General features: G+C 40.6%; 1 protein-coding gene across 1 annotated transcript; it reads right to left on the bottom strand.

The window, feature by feature from the left end:
- Positions 1–14,082: 14,082 nt before the first annotated feature.
- On the bottom strand, positions 14,083–14,984 carry LOC118849047 (olfactory receptor 10T2-like). Its single transcript, XM_036758126.1, is given in 2 exon segments — positions 14,083–14,453; positions 14,456–14,984. Coding segments are annotated over 2 exon segments (900 nt in total).
- Positions 14,985–15,820: the final 836 nt, after the last annotated feature.

Here is a 15,820-nt window from a genome sequence, read left to right as displayed (position 1 = left end):
TATTATTCCCTTGAGGCAATCACAAAATTTCCCTTTGTTTTTATTTCTTTGACAGTCATGTTCTATTATTTGGGGCACAGAGGTTAGATACTTAATAAGGTACTGGTTAGTAAGAGATTCATTTCAAGGATTTGCTTTCTGACCTAGATGGATACAAACTACAGACTTGCCATAGTGGATTGACCTGTTTGGGATATCTTTGCATTGATCCAGGCCTATGGAACTGCAGTGGATTAGATAGTGTGAGAGATTTTGAACTTTACTAACTATGTGACCTTGGGCAAATTACTTCCTCATACTGTCATAGAACCATAGTTCTAGAACTGGAAAGGACCTTAGTGATTATTGATTCCAACCCTTTCATTTTACAGTTGAGGAAGTAAAAGTTTTCTTTGTGTCTACTCTTCATGACCTCATTTGGGGTTTTCTTGGCAAAGGTACTGGAGTGGTTTGCCATTTCCTTCTCCAGCTCATTTTACAGATGAGGAAACTGAGGTAAACAGGGTTAAGCGACTTGACCAGGGCCATATAGCTTAGTAAGTGTCTGGGGCCCTGATTTGAACTCAAGTCTTCCTGGCTTTAGGGCTGGCACTCTAACTGCTGTGCCATGTAGCTGCCCCACAGATGGGGAAACCGAGGCCCCAAAGCAACCTTCCCCAGGGTCATCTAACTAGTGCCTGGGATGGGATTCAATCCCAGGTCTTCCTGACTTCAAGTCCAAAGTTCTATCCATTGCACCAAAGGAAGAGATTGGACGAGAGGATCTCTAAGGTTCCTTTCCCCTCTAGATCCTGATTCCATTATCCAACGATAATAAGCTTTTAATATAGCTCCAAAGTGCATGAGTTCTATTAGCCCATGCAGCTCTAAATCAGATAACTCAGAGTCTGAGTCTTAGATTCCTAAGACATATAAGATGAAGGGGACTGGGCTCTTGCTTTCCCTGGAACTTGGAGAGGTAAGGAAAGAAGATAGTTTGAGGGCCAAACCAAAAGAGGTGGCAGATCAGATTTGGCCACAATTTACCAGCCTCTGCTCTGTAGCATCAAAGGTGGGGGTTATCTTTCTGTCAGTAAGGTGAATTTTCGTGTAAGTAAGGTGGATTTTAGTGTGTGTAAAGTGGATTTTTGTTATTATTTCTTAGAGTTCAGTTTCCTAGGATCTATGGCCATAACAACCTCAGTTTCCCAGGTATTAGATATGAGTTCCTAGGCTCATGGTTCAAAACATCTCCACCATGCTTGTGCAGCATTATATAAGGATAAATAATATAAACATGTATGCTGAATATAAATATCCATTGTGACTGTGCAGTGAGATACAGGGATGAGGTGATATAAACTTGTGAGGCTGTTGTTGGCAATATGCTTTCTTTATCTGATGCCCTATAAAAACAAGCAGGCATTGATCAGTGAGTTGGGGAACCTTTATGGTTTAATGCACAAGCTAGAATGCTGTGTGCCTTGACTGGCCCCCATCAAGGCTTGGGAGGGGGGAATCTGTGTTTGCCTCAACTGACCCCCATTGAGGCTTAAGGGGACTTAGAGGAACCCTTTAGGGTTGAATGTACAAGTTGTGTCTGTCTCGACTGGCCCCATTGAGACGTAGGCGTAGTCCTCTTCCCCCTTCTCTCCGGCCCGTGACAGAAGAGTGATTAGGAAATGCTGTAGGAGTTTATAGTGCTTCCGTGATCAGCAATACTGTGTTGGAGAAGACTAGACTAGAATAAAGCTTATTATTAACCCTTTTGAAGCTGTCTGACCAGATCAAGAGTGAACCTGTTAGATGCTGGAGTCTGAAACCTCCAGTGCCTCCTGTGTATTATCTAACACTTTCCATACATGTTCCTGGTCATATGTGTTTACTGCATGTATATCCTTTCATGGGTGGTCCATGTTTACACATGTTCCTTGTGTGTATCTCCTAAGCTAGGGAAGTATGTCCATGTGTACATGAGGTGATCGTTTTTGTTACTTACTTCGGTATCCACTTCACGTTATTAGATACTCATTGTTTTGAACTAATATATTCTCTGGCCAGGTAAAAGGAAACACATCAACTGGGGCTTATGAGCTAAGATTTTAATGTTTATGATGTGGATGATGACTCATCAAATACCTTGAACCTGGGGTAGCTTTCCACAGCTATGAGTAAGCAGGGTCCTGAATGTACTAAATATTAGGACAAAGAAGGATATTAAGGATCATCTGTACTGAGGGAGCAGGGAATGGGTGGGCTTTCACTACCAAGGAATGGGAAGGTTGAATGAGAAGTTTGAACAGAACACTGATGAATTACTGGACCAATGGCTTCCAGGGGTGTGGTCAAATAGAGCCAATGCTGAGATTCTCTCTGCAGCTGAGTTCCATAGGCTTGGAGGTCTGGAAGGCTTGTTACTACAGAGTCAGCTAAATCATTAGAGGTTTTAGATGGGGACCACCTTTTGTACCTTTTTTTTTGTTGACTGCGACGGGGGTTATTCACACCTGATTGCATAAAAGTGAATTAATTGTCATTGCATCTGACTCCTCAGTGGGGATCTACAAAGCCAGGGGTGAAGTTCCTAAAAGAAATGGATAGATTGAATCTATATGGCTCCCTGATGTCCTTTTGACTTATGGCTTTCCAATTAGATACCACCTTTTGGGTGGAGCCCTACCAGAATAGGCCTCTCCTGCTATATAACTACATAGGAGTAGGCTGCTCAACCGGTGAAATTTGAGGAGGAGGTTGGGATTGCTATGGCTTAGAGTAGACAGATACTGCCATGATTGTGAATGTTGTTCATCCTTCATTTCAAAGAGGACCAGTGACATCCGGAGGTGATGTCTTGACTTGTACATGGATTGGATTTAAGTGAGGCAGAGCTGCACAAAGTTTTCAGCCTCACTCTCTTCCAGAGTCATCTGGTAAGACAAAAGTCAAGAGGACTAGCAATAGCCCAGAATGCAATGGATGGCTTTGGCATCTTCTATGTCTGCCCCACCACTCCTGCTTCAGGTAGTCTTCATGGCCATTGGAACAAATTGTTCTCATCCATCCATTCTGCAGAGGAAAGTCTTCACATAGTTGGGGTGGCCATCTCCCTAACATGCTGATGGATTTGAGGCCTGCTGGTTTCCATGAACCTGGTTGAGCCAGTCTGCTGAGATGGTTTTACTGGGGTGTGGCTGTACGCATACTACAGCTTCTTGGAGCAACAGGTGAGAGCTGAGGGGGCAGGTGGACATCAAAGGTGGAAGAGCTGCCCTGAAAAGAGCTCAGTGAATCCTCACACCAGAAGGGCTAATCCTCCCTGAACACATGAATGGATATTTTGGGAATGGGAGAGAAGACACAGAGCTCACCACCTTGAAAGATGGCCAGAGGGTGAGGACTCCCCCTCCTGAAGGGAGCTTTGGATGTGACTGAAACAAATAATTGATAACCAGCCTAGTATAGCAACAATCTTGCTAGCAGCTACTGTGGCTGTGTAAAACCAACAATGACCAGCACACAGAAGGCCTGCTAACCCAGGTTCTTTTGATCTGCTTTACTAAGGAAAGTAACTTTAAGGAGTTAATAATCTCAGTTTAATCAAACATACATATATCATTCACTTAGTTCAGGGGGAAAAGATCAGCCCCCTGAACTTCAAGGCAAATACAAATGGAAATTACAAACATCAACAGACAGACTTTGTCTGATTCAAATCACAATTCTTAGTTACCAGAGAAGCACCAATATCTGGGTTACAAAGCTGGGGAGGCAGTTACGGCTTGCCCAGAGTCTCAACACTCCTTCCATGAGTGTGCCCCAAAAGTCAAACACCAAGCTCCCCTCAATTATATGCTGTTTGGAGCCCTGAGGGCTCTGACCTCACCCAGGTTGGGTTTGTGAAAGTTCCCCATACCCAGTATCACATCATATACAATTCAATGACTCTCTTAATGCTTGTCTTAATGCTGAGAAACATTCCAAGGCAAAAATCCCACTTTATCTGACCCATTCAAACAAAATGGAGACTTGATAGTCTTAGCATCCCAAAAGGGAAGTATGATTGCCTTAACACCTAGTAAAAATGGAAGTTCAGCACCAGGGCAGTAGAAGTCCTTCAGTCGCTCCCAAACCTAAGGCATCCTCTAAAGCCTCTGCTCCATGTGGAGGATTCAGAAGAGGCTACAAAGGCTAGATAGTGGAGGAAAATGATATTGTGGCCTCTTAGGAGTCAGTATCTATACAAACCCTTTGAGCAACCTCTAAGCAGATTATTGTGGGTAAGGCCAAATGGAAATCTTTGGATTTCCTGAACCATTCTGTGTAGGAAACAGCATATACTATTGGGTTCCCAGAAGGGCAAAAGTTATTTCTTCCCTAATGATGTGAATGAAGCTGGAGTACTTGATTTTATTAGCTCTCCTCATAATAACTGCATTTCCTATGAAGAAGGCAAATGGCACCTGGCAGCTTACAGTGGATTGTAGGATGCTGAACACAGTTATCATGACCATCATGATAGCTCTTTCTGAACTCATCAAAGTTAGAGATCAGGTAGCCCATGCTCAGAATGAGTGCTATGGAGTTATTGACGCCACCTATGGTTATTTCTCTGTTTCCATGGCTGAGACTAGTCAGGTGCAGTTTGCTTTCACCTGAGGAGTACAGTATACTTTCACTGTCCTTCCAATACTACATTATGGTGGACAGAGAGCTAAAAGAGGTGTCCTTACGGATGGCATTGGTGTATGACAGGGTGTCAAACACAAAGTCGACACATCACATGTGGCTTGTAACACTCTGAGTGCTTCCTCAAATCAGATTAAAATGGAACTGGGAAGTACTTAACAAAATAAATAAAAATACAATAAAACATGAATTACGTTAATTTGTGGTTTCTCTGAATCAATGTGTTGCCTAAAGAGATCCCTATGTACAGTTTAGTGGCTCCTGTTTCTATTTGAGTATGAGCCCTAGTTACTACTGAACTAATGATATGTGGACATATGATCACCTCATGTCCAGAATTGCCTATTATGGATTGGGTGCTGCAAGATGATCTGTCTAATAAACTGGTTAGATAGAGCACAGGAGGCTTCTATTACTAAATGGAAATGATACATTAAAATTTATGCTTGCCTTGGTCATTTTGGTGTTAGTGCTCTTTGCAAATAAGTAGTAACTATGCCAAAGACTGAGTCCTCCAGTCCAAGACCTAGAATTCTTCCTCTTCCAATTGCCCAATGACCTTCACCTATAATGACTTGACTCTTGAAGACAATGAAGGATGAACCACAACTTGCTAGTACTCCAAGATGCCTGAATGGGAACCCAGCTAGTTCCAGTTGGGCAACTCAGTGGGTCCCCTCCTCTCCCCTCCTCCCTTTCCTTCTCTTCCCTTTTTCTTCCCTCCCCTCACCTTACCCGAAGGAAGGTCAATTTTGATGGCCAAAACCTAGATGACTTGGGGTTTACTGGCTAGATTTCTTTCTCAAAGACCATGACTTAAACCCAATTCACTCTGGATATCCTTGATTGGACAATAGTTCCCTGACCTAGCACCACCTAATGCTCATTATCAACTTAGATCCTGGGACAGGAATACATGCAAAAAATTTATGACTTCTTAAGCCTTTTACTACAAATGACCCTGATTTATAATGAAGAGCCTAGAACTGCTGGTGGTGACATCATCTGTGCTATGTCCCTGTTATTCACAGTGCTGTTCCAGCTCATCCTCACCACCTTGTATTAGAAGACTCATTGTGAGCTGCAGAGATTTGGCTTCACCTACCACATGGATCAGATCATTGAGATTTGAGACTTGGTCCTTCCAAATGGGGAGGAAAAACCTAGGATTTCTGGTTTTTGTTCTCCACATTTTTCTTTTCTTTTTTTGTGTAACACTTGGGGTGAGGTCTGAAAATTTTTTGTTCTTTTTCTTTTCCCCTTTAGTACTGTCTATGCTAAGCAAGATTTTCCAGTGAAAGCCCTCAAAACAAATAGTGGAAGGTTCTCTAGAAGATCATTAGGACCTTGCCACCATGGGAGTGGTATGTGAAAGGAACATTATCTAGCAGGGTTCCTTCTCTCCCTTTTTCCTTCTTCTCCCCTTCCTTCCCTCCACATGGGAAAAGAACAAGATTTGATTGATCTGGGATGACAAGATCCAACTGTGCCTCCACTGATATAGATTCTTGGGGGTCTCTGCTTGTATTGACTGGCTTCCTGGTCTTGCAGGGACTTTAAAGATTATGCCCATGGAGTTGGGGCCCCTTAAACTCAGTAGACGTCTGAAGACCACCGAAGTCATCCCAACATTCCCTGCTAACTAGGAACATTTCTATATGGAGAAGAGACGGGAGCTGGCTAGGTCTATAGGAGCTAAATGCAATTGTACCCTTCCTTGCCATTTAGGTCTAAGTAAACCTTTTATTAATTATTCAATGATCTACTAGTGCTTCATTTAGTCCCAACATTGTGGGATGAAAAGTAATTTGTGACACATTCAGGGGTGTTGTGAGGTTAAAATTAGGTAATGGATGTAAAGTACTTTGTAAACCTTAAATTGCCATACAAATGCCATTTTATTTATGTATTTATTATTATTACAGTTATCCCTTCCACATTGTGACTTTCCCCATGATGGTTTTGATATTTTGTGGGTTGGCACAAGAAATTAAATGGGAATTTTTTGGGAGTTTTCATATGTGAAGGTCAGCAGATGACTTATAAAAAGTTTAGAAACTCAGAAATGCATTAAATATATGTATAGTATTGTATAATATCAACCCAAATTTTACAATAAGGTACTGTAAACACTCCATAAAAGAAAAAGAAAAAAAATTCAGACCTTCTCTGGTACAAAGGGAAGGTCAAAAAATTTTATGTGCATTTTCCAGATCATGGGGGCACAGTGCCCTTATCCTCCACGATGCGGAAGGGATAACTGTATTGTTATTATTCTTATTGTTATTTCCAATCACCAGGTCTCCAGGGTGGAGATAACTTCATTTCCTGAGCTTGATATTGCACCCCTACTGAGCTCAAGCACTGTTTACAGAGTGAAAAGTGTGTGTGTGGGTGCACACTAGTAAATATTTCACTAGACTGGTGTGGAGGAGGATTCACATACATTGAAAAATTTAATTTGCATTATAAATGGAATCAATCCTCAATTTTCATGAGGGCAACATTCCTAGAAAAAACAGAAAGTAAAAAGACATGAATGTTGGTACAGTACATTGAACCTATGGGAAATAGAGACGTTAGGTTTCCTCCTCCACCAAAAACTGTAATCTTTTGCTAGAGGCTGCTGAAAATGTACTTTTCTGCCTACAATTCTTTATAACAAAACTCTAATTCACACAATATGTACTTTTCCTAAGATAGTAACCATAAAATAACCCATACAATGCAAGGAAGAGGCAGGGTCAACACGTCAGAAGAAACCCAAGGTAAAAGGGGAAGGGGAACCTGCGGTCTCTAACTTCCCTTTACGCCTTGTGGTGGAACTTTTCCCATGGGAGAAGCACATGGCTCTGGGTGAGTCCAAGGCCCCAGTCTGAGGTTGGAACTCCTGCTGGGGAGCTCGGATCCACTGTCTGCAGGAAGAACCCTGGGACATGGCCAGCGGGGGAGACAGGATGCTCAGTCCCAGTGGGAGCGATGGGGAAAGGGCAGGGGTAACCACAATCTCATTTACCCACAAATTTAACCACTTTTCCAGTTTTTCAATTTTCTTATCTCGCACTTAAGAGGTTAATTTAGCACTTCTTGGGAACGCTTTTTACAACTACTTTCCCCTTTTTTTGTAAATTTAAACTTGTCCACATCATGCCTCTCATTTTCCCCCCTCTACTGAGGATAGCTGGGAATAAGCCTGTTTGCCAACAGGAAAGTGAAAATGAGGTTATTAATAAAATCATGCTAAGGCTTGAAGTCATGAAAGTTAATCTAGAGAATGTTGAGGGTCGACTACTTTCTTATGTGTAGAAATCAGCAAAACAAGAAATCAAGCCTTGATTTGTGGCTACTGCTGATTTCTGAATCATAAATGCTCACAGTAAAAATGAATAATCTTTCCCAAGCCTCTAAAAGCTGACTCTAGCACACCCCTGCCTGTATCCCAGCTTGCAACCTTGAGAAGAAAAATACTAAGAGGCTCTACTTATTTTCACTGCCTGCCAGGCTGGTGACCAAGTACCAGTGCCTGTTGCCCCAAGGTCAAGTCCTAATTCTGTTGGCAGCTTTTGTAGGTGAGGGGAATGTGGAATAATAATCTTGTAATGATGAAGTTGGCAAGAAGGATTTGCACTTAGTAGGCATTTAATATTAATTTGTTAAATTGTATAACATTCACTCTTAATTACATAGTACTTTATACTTTATAAAGGGCTTCTGTCAAAATGGTTCAGTGAGGTTTCAATTGCAAAGGTTACTATTCCAGTTTTACAAATGATGATCCCTTAACCACTCAGAAGAAATCTAGCCTGACCTTTACCTAGCACGATTGAATCCTGGAGGGAGGGGAGAAGGAGGCTGGAGTTTCCACTCTCCTGGCTTGTTGATTTCTGTAACCCTGGGGTCACTGTGAAGCTCTTTTTGGGAACCATAACACTTCCCCCCATCTCCCTCTCTGGCTACTAAGTTCCTGTTGGATCTGTTCTGCTCAGCAACTTCGTTCTTCCTTTAACAGAGTTTCTTTGGGGAATGAGCCCAGCTCTCCTGCTCTATTATGATTGAGGGCCAGGGTGGGAAAAAGTGAAATTTATGGAATTAATTTTATAAATAAATATACTACTCACACCTAGCTAAATTCCTGGAAGGAAATACGGTCCTCATTGGCTTCCTGCATTTGTAAAGGCTTTACTTTGTTACTTCCTGCAGGATGCTAGGGGTCAATCAGGCATTTTTTTCAAGTAGCCCCCTGTCTTTCAGAAAAATAAGGGAAGCAGAGCCTTTGGAAAGGATTTGGCTCAGTTTCCACTCTTCTCTTTCAGGGCCAATTAGTGGCAGCTTTTGCCAGTCTCCTCAAGTCCCATCTCTGGGACCTTAGCTCATTATGGAATTAGGACACAGTCCTTGGCTAGAGTGAGTCTGGTCTGCCCACCAGCCAGCGAACCAGAACCATGGATTGCAGCTTTAAGATTGTTGCACTTTTTGCTTTTTGTTACCTTTAGGACAAGATATAAACTTGTCCATTTAGCCTTGAAAACCCTACTAGGATGAAAACACCCAACTAGCTTTCCAACTTCAGCAGACATTATTTTTCCTCCTGTACTCTCTGACGCAGCCAAACCGGCCTTCCTGTTCCTCACACATGAAACGCTATTTCCCACGTCTTTGTTTTTGCAGCGGCCCTACCCCTTACCTGAAATGGATTACCTCCTCCCCTCCCCTTTTCTTGGTCCTTCCAAACTACTGTTAATGCCCTCCCTCCCAAACTGCCTTGTATTGAACTATCTTGTATAGGTTTGTACTTATTCACTTTATACTTAATGCTGTATGTATTTATTTATATACTTGTTTCCCCCATTGGAGTATAAGCTCCTTGTGAATAAGGATTGCTTCATCCTTAATACATGTATCTTTAGCACTGGACACATAATAAGCATTTAATAAATACTTGTTTATTGATTGCTTTATCTATTGTGCTGCTTTTGTGAGGACAAACATCTGGGACTTTCTTCCATGAGTGGGAGAGTCCTTCCAACTCTTTCATGTATGGCCTGACCCTAATCCTTTCACTACCTCTTTTGACTTTTCTTAGCATGATTTCTTATAATAAAAACATCAAATCATTAACCTGGAAGGGACTTTAGAAAGTACCTACTCCAACCCCTTACTTTAATAAATGAGGAAACTGAAACTCAGAGACTTGGCTCAAGGTTGTATAGCTTGCTAGTGGCAAAGCCAACACTCAAACCCATTTGTCCTGATTCTTAGTCTAGAGCTTCTCCACTGTAGTACTTAGCCTCCCGAAGATCACAGCATCAGAGATTTGGAGCCAGAAGGGATCTAGAGATCATGTGGTCCAACCCCTTCATTTTATAAATGAAAACTAAACAATAGAAGTTGGATTTGAATCTAGGTCCTCTGATTTAAAATTCAAGTGCTCTTTCCATTATATATTTACATATATATATTTATATATATCCATTATATATTTGGGAAATTTCTTTAGACCCTGTGTTTGTTGAACTTTCTCACAAATTTTGCTTTGAAAAATATTGGAAGAATTCAAGTTTTTTGGGGGGTTAGTAGGGCAAAGAGAGGCTCATTTTAGGTTAATATATTCAAAATCTTAGAGAACATCTAGCCCACTCTCATCTATCTATCTATCTACCTATCTATCTATCTATCTATCTATCTATCTATCTATCTATCTATCTACTATTTCTGTTTAATTACATGTAAAAACAATTTTTTAAACTCTAATTTTTAAAACTTTGACTTGCAAATATTCTCCCTTTCTCCCTCCTCACTCCCCTTGTTGAGAAAGCAAGCAATTCAGTACAGGTTATACATGTGTAGTCATGCAAAACATATTTCCATATTAGTCATGTTGTGAAAGAAAACATAAACCAAAAAAAATCTCAAGAAAAAATAAAGAAAATAAAAAAGTATGCTTCGATCTGTATTCAGACACCACCGGTTCTTTCTCTGGGGCTGGATAGCATTTTTCATCTTAAGTCTTTCAGAGCTGTCTTGAATCACTGAATTGCTGAGAATAGCTAAGTCACTCACAGGCAATCATCTTACAATATTGCCGTTATTTTGTACACAGTATATTTCACTTTGCATCAGCTCATGTAAGTCTTTTCCAAGAGCATCCTGATCATCATTTCTTTTTTTAATTAATCAGTTAATTAATTAATTAATTATTTTTAGTTTACAATACTCAGTTCTTGATCATCATTTCTTATAGCACAATTGTATTCCATCACAATCACATAGCACAATTTGTTCAGCCATTCCACAATTGATGAACTATGCTCGATTTCCAATTCTTTGCCACCAGAAAAGAGCTGCTATAAGTATTTTTGTACATATAGATCCTTTTCCTTTTATCTCTTTTTGAATACAGACCTAGTAGTGGTATTGCTAGGTCAAAGGATATGCATGGTTTTAAAGCCCTTTGGGTATAGTTCCAAATTGTTTTAAAGAATGGTTGAATCAGTTCACAGCTCCATCAACAATGCATTAATGTCTCATTTTCCCCACATTTCCCGCAACCTTGGTCATTTTCTTTTCTGTCCTATTAGGCAATCTAATAGGTATGAGGTAGTACCTCGGAATTGTTTTAATTTGCATTTCTCCAATCAATAGTAATTTAGAATATTTTTTCATATGACTATAGATAGCTTTGATTACTTCATCTAAAAACTGTTCTTATCTTTTAGTCATTTATCAATTGGGGAAATGGCTCTTATTTTGGTAAATTTGACTCAGTTCTCATTTGAGAAATGAGGTCTTTATCAGAGAAACTTGCTTCAAAATTTTTTCACAGTTATGATTGCTAAATGTACTTCCTTCCATCCTATTCCTTCCCCCACCCTTTATTCTAATCTCCTTCTCTTTTCACCCTGTTCTTCCTCAAAAGTGTTTTGTTTCTGACTACCCCCTCCCCGAATCTACCCTCTCTTTTATCACCCTCCCATCCCTTTCCTCTCCTACTTTCCTGTAGGGTAAGATAGATTTCTATATCCAATTGAGTGTGTATGGTATTCCATCTTTGAACCAATTCTGATGAGAGTAAGGTTCACTCACTGCCCCCCCCCCCAGTTCCCCCATCTTCTCTTCCACTGAAAGAGTTTTTTTCTTGCCTCTTTTATGTGAGATAATTTATCCCATTCAACCTCTTCTTTTCCCTTTCTCCCAGTATGTTCCTCTCTCACCCCGTAATTTTATTTTTTTATATCATCTCTTTATATTCAACTCACACCTATGCCTTCTGTCTATATATACTCCTTCTAATTGCCCTAATAATGAGAAAGTTCTTATGAGTCACAAGTAGCATCTTCCCATGTTGGAATGTAAACAGTCTAACCTTATTAAGTCCCTTATGATTTCCCTTTCCTGTTTACCTTTTTATGCTTCTCCTGAGTCTTGTATTTGAAAGTCAAATTTTCTATTCAGCTCTGATCTTTTCATCAAGAATGCTTGAAAGTCCTCTATTTCACTGAATATCCATTTCCCCTCTGAAGGATTATACTCAGTTTTCCTGGGTAGGGGATTCTTGGTTGCAATCCTATCTCCTTTGCCCTCTGGAATATCATATTCCAAGTTCTCTGTACCTTTAATGTAGAAGTTGCTAAATCTTCTGTTGTCCCAACTGTGGTTCCACACTACTTGAATTGCTTCTTTCTGGCTGCTTACAATATTTCTTCTTGACCTGGGAACTATAGAATTTGGCTACAATATTTCTAGAAGTTTTCATTTTGGGATCACTTTCAGAAAGTGATTGGTGGATTCTTTCCATTTCTATTTTACCCTCTGCTTCTAGAATATGAGGGCAGTTTTCCTTGATAATTTCTTGAAAAATGATGTCTCTAGTCTCCTTTTTTGATCATGGCTTTCAGGTAGTTTAATAATTTTTAGACTATCTCTCTTGGATCTATTTTCCAGGTCAGTTGTTTTTCTAATGAGATATTTCACATTATGTTCTTTTTTTATTCTTTTGGTTTTGTTTTTTATTTCTTGATTTCTCATAAAATCATTATCTTCAATTTGCTCTGTTCTAATTTTTAAGGAATTATTTTCTTCAGCGAGCTTTTGTACCTCCTTTTCCATTTGGCCAATTTTGCTTTTCAGGAGATTCTTCTCTTAATTGGCTTTTTGTACTTTTTTGCCATTCGGCCTAGTCTGTCTTTTAAGGTGTTATTTTCTTCAGTTTTTTTGTGTGTCTCCTTTACCAAACTTTTGACTCATTTTTCATGATTTTCTTGCATCAATCTCATTTCTCTTCCCATTTTTCTCTATCTCTTTTACTTAATTTTCAAAATCATTTTTGAACTCTTCCATTGCCTGAGACAATTTCATATTTTTCTTGGAGACTTTGGGTGTAGGAACTTTATCTTTGTTACCTTCTTCTGAGTGTGTTTTGATCTTTCTTGTCACCATAGTAACTTTCTATGGTCAGAATTTTTTCCTTTTGTTTTCTCATTTTTCCAGTCTATTTCTTATCTTTTAACTCTTTATTAAAGTGGGGCTCTGCTTCCAGGGTGAAAGGTGCACTGTCCCAAGCTTTAGGGGTTTTGTGCAGCTGTTTTCAGAGATGCTTCTAGGGACCTGTAAGTTTTCAGTTCTTCCAAGATGGTATGATCTAAGGAGAAGTGTATTGCTACTCTCCTGGTCTGTGCTCTGGTCTGTGAATGACCACAAACACTTTTTTCTGCCCTGGAATTGTGACAAGGGTCCCTGCTCCATTGAGGATGCAACCTCTGGTGGGCTAGTGCTCCTTCACACCCCGGGACTGCTACCCAGGACTGCAATCCAGATCTGAATATGGGCAAAGCAACAGAGTCCTACCCCAAGTGCCAGTGAAGAGACTCCTGTAATCTCCTTCTGATCAGTTGTTTGACCCCCTTGCTGTCTGTGGGTTGAGAACTCTGGAAGCTGCTGCTCTGAAGGCCTGCTTCTGGTTTGTTGGGGCCTGGTCTCTGCTGGCCTGGCCTGTGCTAGATGTGCTCCACTCTTACCCAGGTGTGACTTTTCCTGACGACCTTCTAACTTGCTTTTGGCTGGAAAATTATTTCACCCCATCATTTTGCGGGTTCTGCTGCTCCAGGAATTGTTTTATGGCATTATCTAAAGCTGTTTGGAGGGGTTTTGGGGAAAGCTCAGGTGAATAGCTGCCCTTTTTCCACCATCGTTGCTCTGTCCCCCAGCCTCATCTTCAGATTAGGAAACAGACCTAGAAAGATTGAGGGATCCCATGGTCACGCAGGTTTTAAATATAGCTAGGATTTGAACTCAGGCCCTTTGACTCCAAGTCCAGTGATTTTATTCCCACTAAGCTATGCTGAGGATTCAAATCAAACCCATGGGACAATGGGGCATGTTCATGATGCTGTATCCTTTACAAACTAAAACTTGACTCCCTTAGATTAACTTGGCAGGCGATGGCCTCCAGAAGACTCTTTTCAGTGCTGCTTTCACCTCTTGATTCCTCAGGCTGTAAACAAGGGGGTTGAGCAAGGGAGTCACTACAGTATAGGTCACTGCCACCAGCTGGTCCTTGTCTGATGCAGACTTGGATTTGGGCCGGAGGTAGATAACGGATGCACATCCATAGTGGACGATGACTACAGTGAGGTGAGAGGCACAGGTAGCAAATGCCTTACGCTTCCCTTCAGCTGATGGTATCCTAAGGATGGTTTTGACAATGAAGCCATAGGAGATTAGGATTAGCACAAAGGGAACCATAATAACCAGGACGCTGAGGCTGAATAGAGCTAATTCCTTCACATGATAACAGGTGCCACGTCACAGAAATAGTGATTAACCCTGTTGGGGCCACAGAAGGGCATGTCACAGATCAGGTTGGTGGCCACCAGGGCAATGAAGAATCGTCCCAGCCCTAGCCTCTTGTTCATGATGATCATGTATCTCAGGGGGAAGCAGATGGCTACATAACGGTCATAGCCCATCACAGCAATGAGGAAGCAGTTGGTGCATGCAAAGCCAAGAAAGAAGAAGAGTTGGGTGGCACAGGCCACAAAAGAGATGGCCTTGGTGTCAGAGAGCAAGTGGTCCAGGAGCTGGGGGATGATGACAAAGGTATAACAGGTTTCAGAAAAAGAGAGGATGAAAAGGAAGCCATACATAGGGGTGTGGAGTGACCTGCTGCAGCGGATCACAGTCATGATGGCTGCATTGGCCAACAGGATTGTCATGTAGAGAAGTAGGAAGATCACAAAGAGTAGCATCTGTAACTCACCCAGGCTGGAGAAACCCACAAGGATAAACTTGGTGACCCTAATGGTTTGGTTGATTCTTTGCATCTTAGCAACTTCTTTCTAGGAATAAGTTAAATCAATGGGTTAGAGTTGTCATCATTATAATTTTCATTATCACCATTATAAACTTTAGATTTGGAAGGGACCTTATATATCCTCAAGTTCAACCTTGGGAAGTGACTTACACAGAGGATATAACCTTAAAGCACAATAGAACGATGAGAACTCATCTTCTATAGCACAGGAAAGTTTAAAAAAATACTTTGTACACTAGCCTAAGGAACTGAGTAGTGAACAGAATAGAGAAACAGAGTAGTGAAGAACTTGGACCACACCAAAAAAAACTAGCTGCAGATTTTGGCTCTATCATTTATTAACTGTGTGATATTGGGCAAGAAATGTAACCTTATAACCTCAGTTTCCCCAACTATAAAATGGAGGTAATAATGATTATAATTTATAGGACCCCTTAACAGTGTCCCAATCTACCCTGCTTCATAGGGTCCATGGTCACATAACTAGCAAGGGGCAAAGCTGGGATTCAAATCCAGGAAGGCCTCTTCTCTCTTAATTTAGGGTTCTACACACTACATCACATTGACTCCCCTTCCTAAGCCCTTATTATAAGTACCTAACTGAGTCATAGTATACAAAGAATTGCAGCCAACTTTTGATAAATTATTTGTGGTTCTGGTGAATAAATACAATTTTAGAAGAGCATTCATTGAATGCTTGCCATGTTCCTAGCACTAGAGATACAAATACAAAAAAAAGAAAGAAAGTCTTTACCTTCAAGGACCTTATATTCTAATAAGGAAAAAGAATATTTATGTATATATATGTATGTATATATCTCTATCTATCTATCTATCTATCTATCT

This window comes from Trichosurus vulpecula, chromosome 4, assembly GCF_011100635.1.
Source record: "Trichosurus vulpecula isolate mTriVul1 chromosome 4, mTriVul1.pri, whole genome shotgun sequence".
NCBI lineage: Eukaryota > Metazoa > Chordata > Mammalia > Diprotodontia > Phalangeridae > Trichosurus > Trichosurus vulpecula.
This window is presented reverse-complemented; position numbering and strand designations above follow the sequence as displayed.